The sequence below is a fragment of the Myxine glutinosa genome, chromosome 13, assembly GCF_964187855.1.
Source record: "Myxine glutinosa chromosome 13, kmMyxGlut1.1, whole genome shotgun sequence".
NCBI classification, from domain to species: domain Eukaryota; kingdom Metazoa; phylum Chordata; class Myxini; order Myxiniformes; family Myxinidae; genus Myxine; species Myxine glutinosa.
The window spans coordinates 23868580-23893060 of record NC_136273.1 but is presented as its reverse complement, the minus strand read 5'-3'; the positions used below and the strand labels follow the sequence as shown (position 1 = coordinate 23893060).

The 24481-nt window shown below is 44.1% G+C and overlaps 1 protein-coding gene across 1 annotated transcript in view; it reads left to right on the top strand.

The window, feature by feature from the left end:
* LOC137438726 (uncharacterized) overlaps positions 1–19344 on the top strand; it is a 230457-nt gene extending 211113 nt beyond the window's left edge. Inside the window, exons 52-61 of the mRNA XM_068134015.2 lie at positions 5084–5137; positions 5426–5461; positions 6465–6482; positions 6788–6823; positions 12781–12807; positions 15363–15428; positions 15711–15867; positions 15998–16107; positions 18701–18949; positions 19198–19344. Coding sequence (XP_067990116.2) covers positions 5084–5137; positions 5426–5461; positions 6465–6482; positions 6788–6823; positions 12781–12807; positions 15363–15428; positions 15711–15867; positions 15998–16107; positions 18701–18949; positions 19198–19344 — 900 coding nt within the window. The remainder of the gene's footprint in view (positions 1–5083; positions 5138–5425; positions 5462–6464; positions 6483–6787; positions 6824–12780; positions 12808–15362; positions 15429–15710; positions 15868–15997; positions 16108–18700; positions 18950–19197) is intronic.
* Positions 19345–24481: the final 5137 nt, after the last annotated feature.

Genomic DNA, 24481 nt, shown 5'->3' with positions numbered 1-24481 from the left:
GTGGACGGATTCGGGCAAACTTGGTGGACAGGTTGGTTAGGTGACAAGAGCAAGCTGATTAGATTTTGGTTCAGGTCTGGATCCAGATCTGACCTATCAGTGGGATACAAAACGTAAACTGTTCAGTCTGGTGGAGGTATGCTCTCTACCAAGTGCCTGTCTAGTTTGTGTAAAGCAGTAATGTTGACTGTTTTTCAAGTAGATGGCAGATAATCTTGAGCAAAAGAGAGGGTGAAGAGAACAGAGAGAGGGTGAGATAGAGCAGCAGAGCAGGATTTTAGGACCCGTGGGTTGATGCCGTCTGGTCCAGTTGCAGAATCGGAGTCGAGGTTTGACAAAATCTTCTCCACCTTGTCGGGATAGAAGGACACAGAGTCCAGGAGGCAGGAGCAGCTGGGTTCGACTGGGTAAGGTGGGTACAGAGAGAGATGGGTTTAGGACACAAGATTTCAAAGCAAACACAGTTGAGGTGGTCAACTGAATTTGGCTTCATCCACAGGAATTTAGTGAAATATAATCTGGAATGTTGTGTTCAGTTTTGGTCACCACATCTGAGGAAGAGCGCTGCCATAGAGTGGGTTCAGCATAGAGAGACTAGATTGATTCAGAGCCTAGCTAGACTAAGTTATGAGGAGCAGCTGAAACAGACAGGACTTGTACATTTGAAAGGAGATGATTGCGAGATAATCTGATAGAGATGTTTAAGACAATGGAGGGTAAAGACGGAATAAGCTCGGAAAAGTTTTTTAGTAGAATGGGCAGGGACAGGACCTAGGGTTATAGCTTGAGAGTGAAAAAGAGGACAGTTAGGATAACATTAAGTCAAAGGTCTTTCACTCAGATAGTTAGTGCTTGGAACAGTCTCCCTGGAAATGTAGTGGCATTAGGAATGATAGATAGGTTAAAACTGAGATTAGATAGGTACCGTGAAACATTGTGGATAGGGTGGTATGTATATATTGGCAGAAATGCATGGGCATGATGGGCCTGGATTGATGGCCTCCTCCTGCGTTGAGGATCCTTGTATCTCAAAGATTACAAAACATTTGATTGTTGACTTGCCATCAGATCTCTAACTCTGGAGTCAACTGTAAGAACATTGATTTGGCTGTAAGTGATTTGCTAACTATTTTCAGCGGGAGACAGGATTTTGCGTGTGTGTGTGTGTGTGTGTGTGTCCGTCCGTCCGTCCGTCCGTCCAGGCTGTAATGTGTTTACCATTTGAGTTTTGTCATGAAATTTCCAACAAATCTTTATGATGAGAATATGGAGAAGACAAATTAATAATGTTATGTTTGCAATAATGTTACAAAGCATGCAAAGACGATTTGTGTCGTTTAGGGTGTATTGTGTAAAAATGGCAGGTCAGCTATAGATCCCAAATAGGACCTTTTCGTATTTATTTTTCATTTTTCTTAAAGTTTACCCCATATCCACAACCTTTATGCCACGTGATTTTGACTGTTGGTGGTGGTGCACAAAAACAGCTTTGGAAGGGATTCAACCCTTTTTCTTTCAAGCAAGAAAGTGCGGGAATAGAGTAAGAAGAAGAGCGTCTCTTGGTGGCGCGGTAAAAAATAATCTTTGTTCGTGTCGTGAACGGCTTGAGCGTGTTCGTGTGAAGGGCTTGATCTCTGTGAACTACAGACTTGGCATTTAATATGGAATTTTTTTTTTTCTTGACTTGGGTTTACTTTCTGAACTCGGTATATCAATCTGGTGAGTTTCTTTTACGCTTCGGTGATTTCTTTGTTAAAAGAACCATGTCACTGATTGTCTGTCGCAGCAAGAAGTCAATAACAGGATTATATCACAGGTGGCGTGACAAAATGTACAGACAGGTACATTTGACGATTGGCTTCACAATCGGGTATATAAGGGTTGTTGCATTCTGTATTAGTGGAAAACAACTGCTGCAAGTCTACAAAAGTTATTGCCGCTTCCCCTGGAGATGGTCCGTCAACTCGACAATGCTGTTTGTCATTTAGTGGTGGCTTTACGAAATTCCGGCATGAAACAGCGTGCTATTGCTCGGCAGTATGGCATCACTCAAGGTCAGGTGTCAAAGATCCTGAAACGAAATGCTCAGAGGGGTGTCCCTACTCCAATACCGAGGTCAGGACGTCCCCGCAGAACCACACGGAGGGATGATCGCCAGCTGCACCGGTTAGTCCGCAATGGCCGTACCAAGTCAGCTAATCGGCTTAGGGCTGAGTGGCAGCAACTGACAAATGTGCCTGTATCCAGAAGGCTAGTCAACCAACGACTGGTTCAAGCAGGCTATCGTGCCAGGCGTCCCCTGAGAAAGCCACGTCTAACCAGACAACACCGCCAGTGCCGATTGCAGTGGGCCAGAGAGCACCGTCAATGGCAGCCAGGACACTGGAATCACGTGATCTTCAGGGACAAGTCTAGATTTCTGGTCTATCGTCAATATGGCCGCGTCCGAGTGCGCAGACAAGTGCAAGAAGCCTACAACAAAGATTGGATAGTGCCAAGAGTCCAAGCTGGAGGTGGTGGGGTGACCGTTTGGGCTGCTTTTCATGCAGGGGGCAAAACTGACCTGGTTGTTCTGAATGGAAACCTGAACCAGTTCAACCACAGGGCCATTCTGGAAGAAACATTGCTTCCATTTGTTTGTGCAGCCTTTCGAGGAAACTTTGTCTTCCAAGATGACAATGCACGGCCTCATCGTGCTCGCATGATCCAACACTTTCTTGCTGACCGTGGTGTAGAGCATATGGAGTGGCCTGCCATGTCCCCGGATGTGAATCCGATAGAGAACTTGTGGGCAGAATTAACGCGTCAAATCGACAACTTGGACCAGCAGCCTGCCTCTGTGCGTGAATTGCAGCAGGCTATTGTAACTGCATGGCAAGCGATTCCTGTCCAAACCTTGGCAAATCTCGTGAACAGCATGCCTCAACGTGTACGTGCTCTCCTGAATGCTCGTGGGGGTTACACGAAGTACTGAACTGTAATTTTACTATCCGTAATCCCAGTCGTAATTTAACTTTTGTTTTTGTTTAAAAAAAAATTTGGCTAATGTGCAAAATAAAGAGATACTTCTGGAAAACGCACAGAAGTTTAACACAGTACTGTCCGTGAATTGAGTTCGATATCAGTTTACATCACTTTCAAGGATCAATTTATTTGCTTCGAAATGTCAAATGTGGTTTTTGTTTCTTTTAAAGGTCACATTAACAAAATCTAGAATAATTTCAACATAATTCCAATGAACTTTTGGTTCTAAGTCATCTTGAAAAGTAAGTTCACCCCCACAAAAAAAATATTCCATATTAAATGCCAAGTCTGTATATGAAGATTCAGTGTGCATGAAGGAGGTGGACAAAAAGGAAAAGAGCATATTCTGTGGGAAAAGGTGCTTCTTTGGGTCTCTGTGGAGATGATCGGTGCTTCATGCTGTGAACGGTCTCGGCGTGTGCTATATGAAGGAGTCGACCTCGATGAGCTTCCTGAAGGATTTGCTGTGTTGCATGAAGGAGGTTGAGGAAAACAAAATGATCAAAGGAGAAAGGAATCGCAGAGCGTGATGACTGGTCCATTCACGCTTGTTTCCGCCAAGCCCTTCTCTGACGAGCGTCGATGAAACTGCCCTTCAAACAGACCTGAACCCCATTCCATTCCCTCCCTCGTATCCCGTTTTATTTGAATTCCCTGCGAATATTGTTTTTTTTTATTTGCTTCCCTCTCCTTACCCTAGTTAGTGGGTTAGATAGAGGGCTCGTGTGTGAGATGTTGCATCGGCCTTTCATATCAGATGTATGTGGCCTATGTTAATTAATTCCGTCTGTCATTATTCATTAATTAAGTCCGTCGTCATACTTATATGATTTGCTTATTGTATCGTTTTGCATTATTTGAAGTAAATTGATTGTATTTCATTTTGTTTGCTTGTATTTCATTTGGTTTGATTGACATTTTTCAGATCGGGTTGCAAGCTCCCCTGAGCTGCCAATGTGGCAGTCTAGACTCTAGAGTATCTACTCCTTGCACTAAACCAAAAGTTCAAGCTTCCAAAAAACGCTCGATCAGCTTACAGGCCTTGGCCTGGTCGGCTGGAGATCGGACTGAGGGTCGCTGACATTAGTCACCCTGTGACACACTTAGTCGGGAGTGACTTTGGGACTCTGGTCCTCATCCCCATCACCCGTAACAATAATTTGGTCAAAAAGTCAAAAGTCAACATCACATAGAATTGTCAATTTTCATCCAATTGACTGAAATTTTAAGAATTTGCATACTGGGTCACTGAATTGGTTCACCAATCAAAAGCTAGAAGCTGATTAAATTATATATATATATATATATATATATATATATATATATATATATATATATATATATATATATATCAACAGGTCAAAGGTCAAGGTTGCATAAAATAGTCAATTTTCATCTGATTGACCTGAAATTTTGAGAATTTGCCTATTGGGTCGCTGAATTGGTTCACCAATCAAAAGCTAGAAGCTGATTAAATTATATATATATATATATATATCAACAGGTCAAAGGTCAAGGTTGCATAAAATAGTCAATTTTCATCTGATTGACCTGAAATTTTGAGAATTTGCATATTGGGTCACTGAATTGGTTCACCAATCAAAAGCTAGAAGCCGATTTTTTTTATATATCAACAGGTCAAAGGTCAAGGTTGCATCAGATTGTCAATTTTCATCCGAATGACTTGAAATTTGAACATGGTTTGCATATTTGGTCACTGAATTTGTTCACCAATAAAACATGAGAAGCTGATTGTTTTGAGGTCAAAAGGTCAAAGGTCACAAAATCGTCCATTTCCATGTGATTGACTTGAAATTTGAACAGGGTTTGCATGTTTCGTGACCGAAGCCAATTGCTTTTGAGTTTAAAAGGTCAAGGTCACCTAAAATCCTTTTTTTTAAACTATTTGTCACGTTTAGCATACGGAAGAAGAAGAAGTCCGAATACAAAGCGGATGCCGATGGGATTTGCATTTTCAGATGCTTTCTAGTTTTACTTTAATTTTATGAAGACATTCATGACAATAAGACAACGATTTTCTGAAACGTCTCTCTTTTAGGGGCCGCCAGGTATTACTGGACCTGTTGGAATGATTGGACCTATCGGCGATGCTGTAAGTATTCAGAAGGCGCTGGATGTACGATCAATTTTCCTCCTCCCAATGTGACCATTTCAAACTGTCCCCTTTTGGGGTGGGAGGGGGAGTCTATCTGCAGTCTGCATCTTAATTCCCCCTGCCAATGTGAGGCCCTTTTAAAGTTGCTTTTTGTGATTGACAAAGAGAACCTTGAATGTAGTTAGGCACAGCATGACTGCATGATATGTATGCGTTGTCGACTCCACGTTTACAATGGGGTCACACCCGTCACGGTTGTTTAAATCTCCCAATACCCACCCACAGGGAAGGAAAGGAAATAAAGGCAGGCGTGGAAATAATGTAAGTCATTGTACAAGTCACGGCCTTATTTGTCTTGATCTGACCTACCCAATAATGTCGAACTTACTACATGTGACCCTCACTACCTTACTTGCTTGACAATCCGATCATACTTTCACCTTGTTTTGCCTTTTTCTCAAGCTACGTTGAGTTGAGAGAATCCACATAATCCACATATTACGTATGCAAAATGGCTGAATTTTTTAAACCCCAACATTGCCATCCTATTTAGTGTTGTGACGCCAACCCTGGTGTTGGGCTAGCGGCTAGGGTGCCGGCTTAGGATCCTAGGATCCTGGGTTCGAATCCCGGTCGATCGCTGAATTAACGCCAGGGGGGTTGACTCAGCCTGTCATCCTTCCGAGGTCGGCTAATTGAGCACCAGTTCACTGGTAATTCCCTGTTTGTCGTTAAAGGCGGCAAAAAGGGTTGGCGTCAGGAAAGGCATCCGGCCGTAAAACATTGCTTCAAAAAGGGGACCAAAAAAAACAACAACAACCACGGTTCCCGAAAAAGGCCAACTCCCGCTTTGCGGGGAAAAATGGCCTCTAAAGGTGGTTTTTTATTGCCATCCTATTTAGTATTCCCATCTGAACAGATGGCCCATCATATTAGGAGCCAAGGTTCAAATCCAAAATATTACAGTTGACTGGGCAGGCATGTTTTTCCTGTGCCATCCCTACATATGGAGTACTATCGTATTCCATGATATGTATTTGTCGATTATTTTACTAACATCCGTGTCATGCACTGATGTCTGCTAATGTTTTGGTCCTGCCTTTTGTTCGATGTAAATAAATAAAAATCCTCCCTTTCCTCACTTCTCGTATCAACTCTCTTATTCCTTGTTCTCTGCAACTCAGCATCCATCCCATTTCTCCCTTATCTTTTCCTCCTTTTCTCCTTTTATTATTGTCCCACCCTACCTAACACAACATGAAATTGCTATTCTTGAAATGCGATAAATGTTGCCATTTTTCTCATTTTATCTTCTTCTTTGCAGGGTATTCAAGGACCACAAGTAAGCAGATGTTTCATAATGCTATTTCTTTTTTGTACCAAGCAAAAACAGCAGCCTTGAACATACACATATTGCACATTTCCTTCAATATCAATGAAAAAACTAGATTGTACACTGCTGTTAGAAAGGCAGAACCCAATGGTCATGTGAGACGTTAAAAGCCTAATTCAACACAGTCATGCGCACCCAGCCATGCCGTGAATTGTATATAAACAAAAACATGCATGAAATTGCAAGCATGTGTGAACGGGTTTCCAAATGTTTTTTCTAAATCATGCTTCATGCTTCCCTTTGTTTTCTTACAGGGCCCTCCTGGTCCAAGAGGAGCTCCTGGACCACGAGTAAGAGATGCTGAAGGATCAGTCACAAGACGTTCAAATAGATCCATTGACGTTGATTATGCAGCGTTTAATAGAAACAAGCTTAGTTACCGTTTTTGGGGATGGTTCAATTATTTTTCTACAGACAATGCACAGACTATAATTGGGGACAAATGGACAGACAAACATAGCATATGGGATATATATATATATTGTCGCGATCCCGACTGTGAAATGGTTCCCAGCACGGAATACGGACGTTAATGTCCGGGCTTCAAGTAGTCCACGGAGTGGACAGAGAGAACTCAATAAACACAATTGTGTTTTAATCGGCCTTCTAGGGGTAAGGCACGATGCTTTATTGGCTCGATCACAAAAACCATAAATGGTAACGGAATGGAATACACTGCACAAAGCCTGCAGGAACTGTCGGCCCCAGAAGCTCCAAACAGGACGCAGGCAAGATCACTCGCGGTTCCAATCGACGATCTCCGGGACTCGGAGGGTAACAGAGTGGAATACACCGCACAAGGCCTGCAGGAACGGTCGGCCCGCAGCTCCAACACGACGCAGGCAATATCTGACTCACGGTTCCAATCCACGAGATCCGGGAATCACTCGTTCTCTTCCGGAGTTACTCACTCGTAAAATACAGAACGGTAAACGATCAGCCCAACGCGGCTGTCGTGAAGATTAAGGGAAATCCCTTTATCTATTTCCCACTCGGAGCCCTCGAGTCGCGTCCGTTGCATAAGATGGCGACCGCGCTCTCTGTTCTCCACCAATCACGTGCCGAATCGCCTCCCGATCGCGTGAGGCTCCAAGGAGGCCACGTCACGCGGTGGGCGGGGCACCAAATCTGGGTGAGAACAGGTGGTTTCACCGGTGGTTTCTCACAGTCCTCCCCCCCCTAAGTAAAAACCCCGTCGAATAGACGGCGTTTTTTTAAAACCAGTATTTGTAGTAGGTGCAAATCACATGGCAAGATGATGGCGGTAATCGCTAACAGGCAATTAACGCAATTAACAATTATTAACACTTATTAACAACAATAACGCAACAACGCAACAATACAACGCAACGCAATAGCGCAACAATAACGCAATTATTAACGCACAGGCAATTAACAGGCATTAACAGGTTAACAATGAACCAGTTTGGTTTTTTTTTTTTCACACACAAATTTTAACACCATACACCACATTAATATCTACCCTACAAGAGTTACACTTCACACAAAGCACAATAGAGAGGCAAGGGGGCCAAACTCAAGTTGGGGGAAGCGTTGACAGGAAGGAAACGGGCCGAGACCTAGAGCGGCGGGTACTCCTCCGGTGTCGAGAACAACAGTCATATGCGTAATGACCCCTTTCACCGCACTGGTAACATCGATCGTTCGGGTCGAAAGGCCTGCGGACCAAAGGGCGTCTGAAACGAGGCCGCCGCGACATGCCATTCGACATCTCGACGCACACACGCGATCCGCAAATTAACCTTCCATCAAGGGCTCTGACCGAATCTTCAGCATCTCGTGGCTCTTCAAACTCAACAACTGCAAATCCAGGTGGGTTTCGAGCAACCCATACGTTGCGGAGTGGTCCGTAATGTTCGAAGACCCTCCCTAGCTCGGCTTTCGCTGCTCCATTGCCCAGGTTTCCCACATATACCTTAGCATTAGCGTTCCTGCTGAATCGCGACATGGCGGGAGCGGTCCCTGAGGAGCACGGCACCTGAGGGTGGCTTGACGGGAGGCTCGGGTGGACTTCAGCTGACGCAACGTCACCGTCGGGAACTGGAGTCGAGGCGCTAGGCTCCTCGGGCCAGAGTGAAGATATGTCTGACTCCGCCACTCTCTCCGCCTGTTTACTCTGGGATCTAGTGACCCCCCCACAGGTCAGAGTCAATGACTCCTCCCTGGCCATGGCATCATTGCCAATCAGCAAGGAGACCCCGGGTATCGGGTAGTAGGGTACCACCACACAGGTCACTGGACCCTTAAAAATGTCACTCCGGACCTCGAGGAGGGCAAGGGGATACCGGCCAAGAACCCGGTCAATGCCCCGAAGGAGGGTATACTCGCCGGTATAACGCATCTGAGAGGCCGGAACTACCCCCGCCCGGAGAACACACCGTGTCGCCCCAGTATCCCGAAGGTATTGGGCCTCAAACTTCAGCATCGAATCAGGGCCACCCACTAAGGCTGTCCCTGAATAATCCTGGTGCAGTGGATGAATGGAATTAGCCTCGGTGGCAGTGACCTCGGTCACCGATGCCACCGTCGTGTGCGAGGGCCCGGCGGATGAGCTCCACTGATCTCCCTCCGACTTAACAGGAGGGTTGCCTCGGTAGGCCGGACTAGCGGGATTAGAGAAGCAGCGGTTTTCACCGTGCCCCACGCGTTTGCAGAAATCGCACCAGGGCCCTGCCCTGGTCTGCGGCTCGCGACCGCCACCAGTGGAGGGCATCGGAGAACCCCTCCCCTCGATCCAGCCGCCGGGCAGACGGGGGGCGGTCTTGATCGCAGACTCCTCCGTCTTACGACGCGACTGCGTGACTTGCAGCATTTTGCACGCCAACACATGTTTATCAATAAGGTTGACGCAGTCTGCCAAGGAAACAGTGTCTTTGTCGACAAGAAACAATGCTAAGTCAGGCGGAAGCTGTTGATCGATACGGTAACGCACCAGGAGTTCCGCAACCGCTTGAGGTAACTCAACCTTGCTCCCCTTGAACCATCTCTGCAGCTGTTCCAACAAGGCCCGCGAATGTTCCTCATAGGTTTGACTGGACTGACGAGTCCAGCTGAAAAAATTTCTCCTATAAATACACGCGGACACCGCATAGGCGTTCAAAATCTCGGCCTTCAATGCCCTGTATTTGTTTGCGTCCTCGGTTGCCATCCTCGCATATACCTCCCTCGCCTTCTCAGATAGATGGCTCACAAGATGGCCGACCCACAAGCTCTCATCAATGCCACCGGCAGCCAACAACTTCTCCGCCATCTCCAGATACGCTTCTGGCTTCGTGTCTCCCGTCCAGTCCGGCAAACGAACATGAACAGTTTCCGGGACTCTTGCAGCAGACCCCTCTGCCCGCGGTCGTTCAGTCAACATTCGCAACTCATGCTCTCTGACGCGTTCAGCTTCTGCTGCTGCCGCACGCTCTCTCTCTCTCTCTCACGCTCTCTCTCTGCTGCCGCATGCTCTCTCTCTGCTGCTGCACGCTCTCCCTCTGCTGCCGCAGCACGCTCTGCCTCTGCTGCTGCCGCACGCTCTCTCTCTCTCTCACGCTCTCTCTCTGCTGCCGCATGCTCTCTCTCTGCTGCTGCACGCTCTCCCTCTGCTGCTGCCGCACGCTCTCTCTCTCTCTCACGCTCTCTCTCTGCTGCCGCATGCTCTCTCTCTGCTGCCGCAGCACGCTCTGCCTCTGCCCTGTCATTCTCCCTGTTATACATGTCAAGTTGTTGAACCGGAGTCAGCCCGGTCCAGAAAGGCGAACGCATGCATTTAGTCATGATGGAATCGCTTCCTAACATATCGGGTTTAGTGACTGGGTCAAGGCTGATTGCGTCGCTCGCATCGCCACCCACGCGACTGTCAACATGATCAGGTTGAACTCTCACTTCTCTGGTCGACATAGCTTGGCTACGAGTTATCATAAGACAAGGCACAAAACACAACGCTCAAACACAACGCTCTGTTGGGGAAATACGACACGAACTACACAATATCACCACCGCACATCAAATTGCCAATGAGAAAAATACCACGTACAAATACTCACGTTTTTTTTTTTTTTTTTTTGTCGGTTGTTTGGAGGGATCCGAGGCTCACTTATTCTGCAGTGAAGCACCACCCAAGACAGCGTCCTACGGCGAGAAAGTTCCTCCAAGACGGCGTCCGCTGGTGAGAAGATGCAGAGAAGATGCAGATGCCGAATTCCCGTCTCAATTCGAATGTCTCTCACTTGAAAGATCCTAGGACGAGCAACCCATTTGTCGCGATCCCGACTGTGAAATGGTTCCCAGCACGGAATACGGACGTTAATGTCCGGGCTTCAAGTAGTCCACGGAGTGGACAGAGAGAACTCAATAAACACAATTGTGTTTTAATCGGCCTTCTAGGGGTAAGGCACGATGCTTTATTGGCTCGATCACAAAAACCATAAATGGTAACAGAATGGAATACACTGCACAAAGCCTGCAGGAACTGTCGGCCCCAGAAGCTCCAAACAGGACGCAGGCAAGATCACTCGCGGTTCCAATCGACGATCTCCGGGACTCGGAGGGTAACAGAGTGGAATACACCGCACAAGGCCTGCAAGAACGGTCGGCCCGCAGCTCCAACACGACGCAGGCAATATCTGACTCATGGTTCCAATCCACGAGATCCGGGAATCACTCGTTCTCTTCCGGAGTTACTCACTCGTAAAATACAGAACGGTAAACGATCAGCCCAACGCGGCTGTCGTGAAGATTAAGGGAAATCCCTTTATCTATTTCCCACTCGGAGCCCTCGAGTCGCGTCCGTTGCATAAGATGGCGACCGCGCTCTCTGTTCTCCACCAATCACGTGCCGAATCGCCTCCCGATCGCGTGAGGCTCCAAGGAGGCCACGTCACGCGGTGGGCGGGGCACCAAATCTGGGTGAGAACAGGTGGTTTCACCGGTGGTTTCTCACAATATATATATATATATATATATATATATATATATATATATATATATATATATATATATATATTAGGGTGGTCCTCAAATGTAAACATTAACTTTTCTAAAGTGCTTTTCCATTTTTTTATTACACCTGTAGAGAGAACAAATTGGGTAAAATTTCATTTCATTTTGAAAACTTTTACCACTGTCACATGGCCCCTGCTAATCTGCTAATCAGCACTACACAGAAATTAGCCAGACAGAAGCCAAACAGTTCAATCTTGGTTTCATCACACCACAGAATCTTGTTTCTCACAGTCGGAGTCCTTTAGGTGCTTTTTTGCAAACTCCAAGCGGGCTTTCATGTGTCTTTCACTGAGGAGAGGCTTCCGTCTGGCCACTCTGCCATAAAGCCCAAATCTGTGGAGTGTTGGAGTGATGGTTGTCCTTCTGGAAGTTTCTCCCATCTCCACACAGGATCTCTGGAGCTCAGCCAGAGTGACCATCGGGTTCTTGGTCACCTCTCTTACCAAGGCCCTTGTCCCCCGATTGCTCAGTTTGGCCGGATGGCCAGCTCTAGGAAGAGTCCTGGTTGTTCCAAACTTCTTCCATTTAAGAATTATGGAGGCCACTGTGCTCTTGGGAACCTTCAATGCAGCAGACTTTTTTTTGTAGGCTTCCCCCAGATCTGTGCCTCGACACAATCCTGTCTCTGAGCTCTGCAGGCAGTTCCTTCGACCTCATGGCTTGGTTTTTGCTCCGATATGCATTGTCAGCTGTGAGACCTTATATAGACAGGTGTGTGCCTTTCCAAATCATGTCCAATCAATTGAATTTACCACAGGTGGACTCCAATCAAGGTGTAGAAACATCTCAAAGATGATCAAGAGAAATGGGAGGCACCTGAGCTAAATTTCAAGTGTCATAGCAAAGGGTATGAATACTTATGTCAATGTGATATTTCAGTTTTTTCTTTTTAATAAATTTGCAAAACTTTCTAAAATCCTGTTTTCTCTTTGTCATTATGGGGTATTGAGTGTAGATTGATAAGGGAAAAAAGGAATTTAAACGATTTCAGCAAAAGGCTGCAACATAACAAAATGTGAAAAAAAGTGAAGGGGTCTGAATACTTTCTGAATGCACTGTAAACATACATGTCTTGTGATTATCTAAAGCAAACCAGTAATTCCATTTGTACATGTTTATTGTAATTCTCATGTGCTACAGTTTATTCAATTTCTTTAAATTCCCCAAAAATGTATACCTTGAGTTCTATAAGGGTTGATGACATTGACATTAACTCTCCTTCTTTTCTTCATTTCAGGGTCGATCAGCATCTCGAGATCTTTTGGTGAGTTTTTAACTTCATGAGAAATATGATGAGATGTAGGACTTGGTCTTTTTTTTTTACTTTGCCTCAAACATAAGGATTAGGACTCAAAATATGGCAACTCGAGTCTGCATACTAAGCGACAACTTGCAATTTGATGCCATTTTATTCTCATCGAGGGCTGTGCACCAAACCTGTGCTCATTGTATGTGAAGCGTCATGTGTCCATTTTCTAATCAAGATGTCTTTCTTTGCACTCAAAAGTAAGATTATATTACTTAATGATTTTTAGCTCACCTGGAACGAAGTTCAGGGGAGCTTATGCGATTACGCGTCGTTAGTCCGTCCATCCGTAAACACTTGAAACTTATCCGAAACCGCTGATGGGATTGCGACCAAATTTGGCACAAATGATATTTGTTGTGTTGTGACTAAAGTTTGTTCACGGCATTAAAGAAAAATCGGGCTTTAAGGGGGTTTACCGGGGTCAAAGTGAATCCAGATTTGACCCCCCAAAATAGGTATTTGCTTTTTTTCTCTGAAACTACACACACGATTTTAATGAAACTTGACCACAACCTTCATGACCCATGATGTACCAAAGTTTGTTCACAGCATTAAAAAAAAAATCGGGCCCTGAGAGAGTTTATGGGGGAGGTTGTCCCCCAAAATAGGTATTTACTTTTTTCTCAGCATATACACACGCGATTCTGATGAAACTTGACCACAACCTTAAGCAACCGTGTTGTACCAATGTTTGTTCGCAGCATTTTTTAACAATCGGGCCATGAGGAGGGTCTACTGGGGGGTTGCCCCCCAAAAATAGGTATTTGCTCTTTTCTCTGAAACTACATACACAATTTCAATGAAACTTCTCACCACAACCTACATCACCCGTGATGTACCAATGTTTGTTCAAGGCATTAGAAAAATTGTGGTCTGAGGAGGTATAAGGGGTTGAGGGAGGGGGGTTGCCCCCCAAAATAGGTATTTTTTTGTTTGTTTGTTTAAAGTCTTATGATTATGTTAGTATGATTCTACATGCTGCCCTGTCTTCTAGCAAGCATTGAAATTGCTTTAAAATACCTTTAGTCAGTGTAGTATACTGTTTATGCTACCAGGTGAGCCCAGGGGTTATTGCCCCTATATTTTTAATTCTTCCAACGCCTCAGAATAAGCATACAATCAGACAGGATTGATTTAACCTTAAAACATTTCGCAGAAACTGCGGCAAGAATAAGTGTAATTTGTGAATAAAGGTTCACACTGAGTGCCAAATTCATGGTGTACAGAGTGTGTCGTAGAAGAAACTCACAGGTAGCGAGAGAATGCAGGAATGCGAAAGTTGAAGTAGGAAAGTGAAAGAGAGAAATCGATGGGAAGTAGAGAATTATAAATTAAATCTCTCGTCTTCCAAGGTTTCCTTTTTCCCACAGCTCGTTAATTCGCTTTATTACTCTCTTCTCGTTTTCTCCCACTCTGCTGATTCCTGGAACTTTTTCAATACAATATACTATTTTGCTACAAAGTGAGGCCGAAAGCAAATGGATCCTGAATTATTTTGGAATGAACCACGTCATGGACCATGACATGTTGTTAAGCAATGTTAACTACACTACTTAGACTAATTTAAATAAATAAATAAGCAAACGTATGTTAGAGACACACATGTGTTTACTTACAAACAAGTTTACCAGGATGTTCTGGATATATCAAAAATTGTCTATGGATGTTTCGATGATGACTGATGTCTGTTTCCGAGTTGTATCCAACTGCCAACTACAATATGATAACAGCACCGCATAGAAACGTACACACACAGGACTACAACTTAGCTGCACAGAAACCACCCCAAAGTCGGTTTCCATCTCAGATGGAGAACTTTTATTTTCCAAATTTTTCCTTCTGGCATCTGCAGGAAATTTATACATTTTGAAACCCTTCTCTGATCGATTGGTGCATCCAATGGCACAGCATCCTGCCATTTTAAAAACAATGATGAGCTATCATGTGCTCATTCAATGAGCTGTCGATGAAAACAAAATGGCAGCCATGACATGACCCCCTGTGCATTAACCTGCCATGACCTTATCTTGAATGGAGAGGTGCTAACACATAGTGATCGTCCAACCTTCCTTGGAGTAATTTTGGACAAGATGCTTAAATGTGCCAAATCAGGAGCAAGGAAAATGGATGTCGACATCAATAGCACCCTTTGTGTTGTGATGAGCCGCCTTCGGCCAATGGCCACTTGCTACCTCAATTTGCTGGCTGGCCTTGCATCTCCATCGATTACAAGAGAGGTTGCAACTAAGAAAGAGCACAATGTTCAACTTACTGAACTCCCACTGTACAAACAGATCTGACCACCACAACAATTGCTGTCAGTTTTCGATAACAGGAAATTAAGGGTTTCTGGGAGAAAGAGACTGACAGGCAGCAGACTAGACAAGCTCATTTTCCTTTACCTGAGGTATCAATATTCCATCATTGCACCTCGTTAAAAAAATATTAATGAAATGGCTTCTCCTTGTGTGTGTGTGTGTGTGTGTGTGTGTGTGTGTGTGTGTCTTCAGGCTGATGTCGACCTGAGCAAAGCCCTCAACACTTTCATTAATTCCAACCCAGCTTTGCGGATGGATGTGAGTTTCACTTTGAACATCTGCATGAATCATTACCACATCTCATGAAGTCCATGAGCCTTCTTCGATCTATGTAAACATAAATTAATATTCAAAACATATGACATTCTAATTGAGGTTTGATACATTTGGCATAACATAAATAAATAAATATTTCAATCTGACATTCAAATACATTAAGGATAATCAATTTCATTATTTATGAACTTGGCCATACAAGGAAGTGACGATGAACCCCTGATGATGATGATGATGATGATGATACCTTGCTTTCATGCACAGGAATCACAGGACACCCAGGCCCAAAGATCAGAGATATTTCGCACACTGAATAATCTCAACAGTCTCATCCAAAGCATCAAGAACCCTTTGGGCTCCAAGGATAACCCAGCTCGCATATGCCGGGACTTGCTCGACTGCGAGGACAAGTTGATCGACGGTGACTGCAGCTCCCTTTAAGACCTTTGTCCTGTTTGATGGGTATCGATAATGAGAAGTTACATTTGAGTTATCTCTTCGCTCTGATACAGCAGAATGATTGCTATATTAATCGCTTGTACCCTCAACAGGAACATATTGGATTGACCCCAACCTGGGCTGCATGTCTGATTCACTGAAGGTGACCTGCAAATTTTCCAAAGGAGGACGGACGTGCTTACAGCCTGCGGCCCCGGCCAAGGTTCAGGGACCTCGAGCGGCATCAATCATGTTAGCTGGAAAACTGAGATAACAAATGAACCGAACTTCCTTGGTCCCAATTTTGCTGTTAGTTAACAACTGAGAGACAGGGAAACTGTTTTTCATTTTCTCAGGCCACCATGAAGTCTTTGACCCTTAAATCTTCCTTAATTACTTCCTGGGTGTTTTTTTTTTTTCAAATGTTAAACAACTTATCTTCAGAAGTAAATAATCTCGTGAATTTTACACTTTAAAATATGATATATAAGGGCTATTTATTTATTATGCTGTATGTAGGTAGAGTAGATAGCCTGGTGTTGGCTTAGCGGTTAGGGTGCCGGCTTGGGATCCTAGGATCCTGGGTTCGAATCCCGGTCGATCGCTGAATTAACACCAGGGGGGTTGACTCAGCTTGTCATCCCTCCGAGGTCGGCAAATTGAGTACCAGCTTGCTGGGATGAATGATCCCGGTGTGTACCCCGGTTTAGAATAGGTACACCGTATCCCTGTGCATCGGAAGAGGCAACTAAGGGTTGGTGCCAGGAAGGGCATCCGGTCATAAAAACATTGCTTCAAACAGGGAACCATGATTGTCATGGGGCCTGCAAATGTCTGACTGGGTTTCTTTGGACATATTACTGTTAGAATATCTGAACGCATACCTATATGGGATACAAACACGTGATCAAAGCATCATGAGCTGTATTCAGATGAGAATACCAAACAGATGGTAAACCCAGATGTTCAAATTAGTAAATTTTTAAATAACTTAAATAGCCCTCAATGTGCTCTTCGGCTGCTTTCAATCTCGCAACAACGATCATGGCAGATTGTTCATCTTATGCTATGTTACTAACCTTAACCATCACAGAATAACTGGTTCGATTTTTCTCTGACTCTTCTTCTTCTTCTTTCGGAAGAGGTACATGGCTACAGGTAGAATTACTTGCTGGGGGCGCAGTTGTGCCGCTCATGTGATGCCCCCTGTAGGTTAGAGCAGGAATTTGTAACTTGTTCAGAGTGCTGTTTCAGGCCTTATCAAGACTGGCAGGAAAATATTATTTTAGATTTCTAACCGGAACCATCGATCGACTTATTACGTGTCTACTACATATCCACATATGTCCTGGGTTTTTGTCTTTGAGGACATCCTCAGAGCTGGGACGCTTTCTGTCGGCCATGCACGATTCCTAAAATATTTAATTGCTTTTGGTCTTAAAAGAGAAAACAAAATGCACTTTTGTTTTGCAACTTGTTCGATACACCACATGATGCATCAGTCTTTTTAGAAACACCTTACGATCATTGCTTAGATTGTCCTAGATAACTGATACCTCAATATGTGTCACATGGTCACCTGTAAATCTTTCTAATTCACACTTCCTGTTACCTGCAAGTCCGATTTCTCCTCCAACCCATTTCTAAAGACCTCTTTTATTCATGTGGAAGTTGAAAGGTTTGAAAAGTTGTTTTTTCGACACAATTTGACAATTAACTTCCTTTCATTTGATTCTAATACAAAGGATCAATAAATATGACATGCCTAACTGAGCTTCATTTCCTTTTTTTTAATTAACATAGCAAGAATGACAACTTATTAACAACTGTGACCAACTAAGCAATAACTGCAGCCATAGTTTTCTAAATAATAATGAGTACCATAAAATGGGGTGAATAGGGACAGCAAGGTGAATAGGGACAGCAAGGTGAATAGGGACAGCAAGGTGAATAGGGACAGCAAGGTGAATAGGGACAGCAAGGTGAATAGGGACAGCAAGGTGAATAGGGACAGCAAGGTGAACAGGGACAGCAAGGTGAATAGGGACACAAACTGAAAAAAAGTTTGGAAACTTTTTTCGCTGAAAATTGATAACCATACTGATTTGTTGATATTTGGGTTGAAAGTGTTCTCTTGTTTTTTTTAAAAAGCAACCTATAGTCCATATTAACCCCATATATGGGTTAAATAGGAATAAATAGGATTTTTATGGTTGTCCCTATTCACCCCGTTTTACAGGTGAATAGGGACAGTCACTAATACAAAATAATAATAATCAAGAAATAGGGACAGTTTGGAGAAACTTTTTATCCCATTTTTTTTTTCATTGGCACCGTGGTTTATATTATGGGTGCATATTATGTGCATCCATCTGAGCTATCAATTTAGCAATAAGTTGGAAACTCAGGATTGTTTCTTGATGATTATTTTTTTGTATTAGTGACTGTCCCTATTCACCCGTAAAACGGGGTAAATAGGGACAGCCATAAAAATCCTATTTAACCCATATATGGGGTTAATAGGGACTATAAGTTGCTTTTTTTTAAAACAAGAGAACACTTTCAACCCAAATATCAACAAATCAGTATGGTTATCAATTTTCAGCAAAAAAAGTTTCCGAACTTTTTTTCAGTTTGTGTCCCTATTCACCTTGCTGTCCCTATTCACCTTGCTGTCCCTATTCACCTTGCTGTCCCTATTCACCTTGCTGTCCCTATTCACCTTGCTGTCCCTATTCACCCCATTTTACGGTAAGACTCGAGCATAAAGCCAAAACCTCAACACTAACCCCAATCCAAACTTGTTCTCCCTACAGCTGGAGTTCAACCTGAGCAGAGTACAGTTGACCTTCATCCACCTGCTGAGTTCAGAAGCAAGGCAGGTGGTCAAAGTGCACTGTCTAAACACGCCCATCTGGGGTGGCCGAGCAAAGCCTCCTGGGAGTTTGCATCTGCACACCACCTCCAGGCCTCCAATGGACCCTCCGCTGAGATTTCTGAGCTGGAATGGCCGTGAGATCTGGGGTCAAGGTTCATCTCATCCCACAGTGCTGGATAATTGCCAAGTTAGTGAGCAAGTATATTTGGCTAAGTTCTCACTGTTGCCTGGAAAGTTGCAAAAATCAAACCTCATTTAGTAAGTTTTGTTTTTCATGATTATTTTGTTTTGAATGAGCTTGATTTACATAGATCCGAACCGAGTGCATGTGGCTGCTGGTTGCATCATAACTGAGGTGCAGCTGTGCCGCCGATGCAGTGCCCTCCATAAATTGGTGATGTACAGTGTGCCGGTGATGTCTCTCCATCTGTGTAGATCCAAGATGGCCGATGGCGGCAGACGAGGTTCATCTTCTTCACACGAAACACAGCTAGTCTCCCAATCACCATAATCCTGGGCCTTCCCAGCCCTGAAGAGGGAGCACTGTATCGCCTCGAGGTCGGACCCATCTGCTTCCTCTGAGCAACACTTCACCTCCTCCAGAGCTTGGCAGCTCGACTCTGTGACATCACTGTGTCTACAGTTTCATCTTCGTGTGACGACAGTCATACTGAGTCATATCCATTTGCTTGGGCCTTCAACAGAGACACAAGTATATTATGGCTCTGCAATCTTGACTACAATGACCTCAAGAAGTCTTCACCTCAATGCAAAGACTGTTTTTATAATCTCTGAAGGAAATTGTACAAATCTACTTTTCATAAGAATATTTATCAGGATCCCTTCAGAGGACAAGTGGTTACAAATTTTTATTTTCTCCATGAGACAAGACATGATCTGGACTTGTACATCTGACCTACCTTTAGTTTTCTAATAAGGAATTTATTTTTGGCTAAATATTTTAATCAAAGGTAAGAAGAACAAATTCTCACCCCAGAAAATAAAAAAAACACACACAAGGACAATCCATAGATCTGACGTGTTCTACCTGAAATTGCCAATGGCGTACCTGCATAGGGTAGCCACACGCAATAAAGAGCAGCAGATGCCACATTTTTTCAGACAAACCAGAGATTTGTCGATAATCACCAAGCATGCTCTTGGGATTTATACAAATTTGATGGCAGGTCTTCCTGAGCTGGGGTGGGGAGATTGACCAGAATCTTCTTTTCATTCATCAAGCCGAAAATTCGACTTGAAGCATTTCCTTTGGGTGTGCGGCCACCGATGTCCTCCAGCACCCTGCACAATCAGCCGTAACTTCCTGGAGCTTCGTGAGACTTAAATCAGACTTTTCTAGGCAAGCCTGAGTTGTTCAACCTGCGTCGTGGCCATTGCTGTCGGCCAGTGGCCATGGCTTGGAGGAAATATCGGATTGGTGAGGCAGCCGAACAACAGTTTTGCTATTACCTTGGGGCTTCCACTTGATGGATGCAAGGGTCTCCTTTCCTGTAGCATCTTGAAAATTAACAAGGACCCGGCTAAATTATTTTACAGTAAACGTTAGAACACACATGCTGCTTCAGAACAACTATTGTAATAGCTGCTTTACTTTGAAACTCCAACGGGCAAGGTGTCGCTTGCTCTTCAGAACGAACGATAACTCCCAAAAGGAATGGATCCTTCTCCAGCACCTCCTCGTTTTTGACTGCTCAGAACCAAAGTGGCAGCTACAGAGATCTGCTTTCTCAGCAAGTGACCAATATGGATCTACAAAGAGTTATTCTTTCACCAACATTGATGAAGAAAGCTCCAAACGGCCTCTTTTTGAGCCATCCTGCTTTTGTTGAGGAAGGCGGCAGTGCTAATTGTAACCAGACCGTCGAATTTTCTTTTTAATTTTCAATAGGGTATCTGCAACGCAGAATCGGCTGAACTTTCACTGGCACAGGGCACGTAAGGCCCTCAAGCTGTGCTCGCAAGAACTTCCCCTCAAGAACACTGTCTATGTTGTAAATATTTATTTATTGTCCGAATTGATGCTCAGAAAACGGGGGAAGCTGCAGTTAGCACCATGGAAACAATGTGCAATACAGTATACGTGTAACCTCTACGGGTCACAAACAAGGCCCAAGTAGAAATATGAGCCTTTTCATAGACTGTGTTTTCGAGAGAGCAACTCGCTGAGCTTTTTGTGTCGACGCTCCATCAGGTTTTCATCATATTTCACCTTGCAATACACCCATTTACTGCGCCGAGGCTTTCCTCGTACATTCTTACCATTTTAAGGTGCTACAAGTATTTATATGTGTGATTTGTTGTTGCTCGGACCACCACCAACTTGACAATCGTGTTTGTTTTCATATCTGTGCCATTGAAGTTCTTCCTGCATATCCTCCCATCATCACCAGACTCTTGAAATGAAGGAGCCTGCAATGGCCACTTCCGCTTGATGTTGCAATATACAGCCTGGACCTTGTATTATATAATTATGAGCACAGGAAAGGTTCATGTTTTATATCAATTTCATGCACCGGGAGCTTGAATCTAAATGGAAAACTATTTTTTTTATTTTTTTTCCCCAGAAAGAGCTTAGCCAGCCGTGGTTTGCTTAACTTCTCCAGCCTGGGGTTCTGGGACAACTTGCAACCCTGGATTAGCTACGAAAGAGCTCTAGGGGCACGAGTAGCGGCGTCGACGAAAGGCATCAATTTTGTGAGAACAGGAAGAAAGGGAAAAGCAGAAGAAGAGCAGTTGTTATACCAAAATGACACATTAGGAAGCAACAATTTAACTGGTAGAACATAAGATGTTATTTTGTTTTTAGGGGGAGAGTTTGTCACTCGGTAAAGATATCTTTCTCCTTCCTCTCATATAAATGTACACTTCATATGCATTTGTGTATGTATTTGATCGATTCCCCAAGGTTGTGGCCAACAGTTGTTTTTCTGGACCGTTGCTGGAATGGCTCTTAATCATCCCACAGCGCCTCCAGAGCTGGAAATTCCATCTTCCAGCGGTGAATATGCTGCATTCCCGGTGTGCCGGCATTTTCAGCACTAACATTTTATTACTACTATTAGTATTATCACCGCCTTAACCCTTGCTATTACACCACTCTAGCGGCTCTGGGCCTAATGACAGCGTGCTTGCTTGCTCACCCACATCCTTTTGGGACGGCCACATGGACTGGCCAAGTGAATGTACAATGCTCCATTTGGATTATTTTGTTGGTGCTAAACTAAATGTCGGGAAATCGTGGTGTTATTCATTCTTACTGCAATCAGGGGGAGGAGGGATATTACACATCTCTCTGCATAGGTCACTTCATGAGCGATCTGTGGTTTGCAGCTCTCGCACACAAACATCCGAATTTGAGGTTCCTACTCCCTGGCGGCCTTGGTTTTTGTGTGAATCTGGCAAGATTTAAGGTTGCCAATCAAAATAAATTGTGCCAATTACAGCATTTTGATTTTTTTTTTTTTTTTTTAAATTACTCATCACAATGTTGCATTTTGTGTCAAAACACAATACTGTTGCGGGGGCCGGGTTCAAAACCCCCTTCTTGCACAACAATTTTGTTGCGTAATTCCCCTCGGTTAATACCGGAAAATCACGAATACCTTCAAGGTGCACACGTCACCGACGACGGCGATTGAACCCTCTTTCACACACCTTATTCAATTGCGTGCCGAGGGGTTTTGCACGGTGTGGAAAGCAGCGTTACCCCACGAGATTTATGGACCTGAGTCTAGCCAAATTCGGTTCCGGATGATGCTAGGCCAATGGAGAAAAGACCTACCAAACAGGTTGGAAGTAAGAACAAAATGTACAGCCTTTTATTGGGAAGGCACAGAGAAACAGACGAAGATTTACCTTAACCATTCTTACCTATCCTAATAAACCCCACTGGCGCCTTCACACTCTGACACACAATCAGGGAATAACACTCTGGTTAAAGGGCGTACCGATATACGTGCTGGGATTCCTCGCTGGTGACCACGTGGTCTGGTGTGCGCGGCTCGTAGTTCGATCGTGACGTGCAGCCTGGATGAGGTAAATTCAGCGCAGTTGGGACCAGCTGCCACGCAGGCAGACAACTTCAGCTCAGGTGAGTCGTGTCGAAAGGCCAACGCTTGCAGGTCAGCCAGATGGCATAAAAGATCGGCGCAGACGCGATGGGTGTCGGGCGTCGAACACAAAGGCCAAACACGTGTCGTGGGAGATATGAAAAAGCAAGCGAGGTCTCGTCGTGGGCGTGGCGAAAGGGCAAGAGAGCTCAGGTGTGTCCTCGGTGACGTCCCAGAAAGCAAGAGTGATAATGCCTGCGTGTGGGCCATTATCAGAACTGGTCACGCCCTTCAAAATGTTCCAGAGCCTCCCATTGGCTGAGGCTAGTCGCATCATGGCGAGGTGTTTCCGCCCCCTCACTGGTCACGTGGGCCTGTGATTCTGGCCACGCCTTCTGCACATCTGGTATTATGGCTTCCCTTAACCAACGAAGATTTGAAGATCCTGTCTAACTCAACGCATGTTTGGTCTCTCTTACTATACAAACGGGAAGGGCTCATCTTTACATTCAATAAGACATATCTAACTACTGCAGGCTACATATTGTCGTGCAATTGACTATAGGGGGTTCGCCTTTATGGCATAACCTCAACAATACTTTTAACATTGACTTGTCCAAATGGTTTGAGTCTATGTATATATGTATGGCAATACGATTGGCGAACTAGTATTAGGGTCACCAGCAAACTAGCCAGATCCCTGTATGATTGGTAGCATCACGATTACAAAAGCGATTCTTACATTGAATCACTACCATGGCAGTCGGACTGGCAGCAGTAAACACGGTAGGGTCGTAGTGATGGATCGTTCCAAAATCATAGTTGCACTGTCTTTATGGCATTCTAAATGGCAGTTTTAGGATCTTGTGCTGCAAACTCAACGAATCAATTTCAGAGAATCTCAAAATATTATTTGGAAAAATGCCAGGGGCATAGAAAAGGCCCCTTTACATTGTATGTGCAATATGGCAAACTATAGAAAAGAAGGGACATTCAGAAAAAAAAATATCTCATGTGCATGCTGGACTACCCTTGTGTTCTTAGGAGGAACCAAGTAATGCTCTAGAAAAGTTGATATAAAGGGTGCTAATTTGATTCATACAGCTGAATGAAGAAGTAAATGTATTTTACTTGTCAGATCTTACTATAATTCACCAAATGTCCGTCCGTCCGTTCGAAGGTACCGCAAAAACGGCTCAACCGATCGCAACGATATTTTGGGTGGGTATTCCTGGGACCCCTGGGAGTAAAATAGGCAATATAGTTTTTCCAATTTTTTCAATTTTGCAGTTTTTCCAAACACGATGGAATAATATTTACCAATATGAACAGTGATGTGGCTTTTGTTGAAATTCTACAAATACTGTTTGTTCTACGTACCAGGAGAGAGTAGATCGACTCCTGACAAACTCATCCTATATAAACGTGCGGCTCTGAAGTAACATGGCAGCGTGTGCAAAGCGACTGAGAAAGACGTGCAGCGGCCGCTTCCGTGTTACAGAATTCAATCTTTTTTTCAAAATGGGTGCCATGTACAGTTTAGATTTTGATGATTTGCGTGTGATATGATTCAACGGATGTTTATATGAACTGTTTAAAAAAAATTTTAAGCCTTAAATTTCTGATGTTTTGCCTTTTCATTTGGGCCT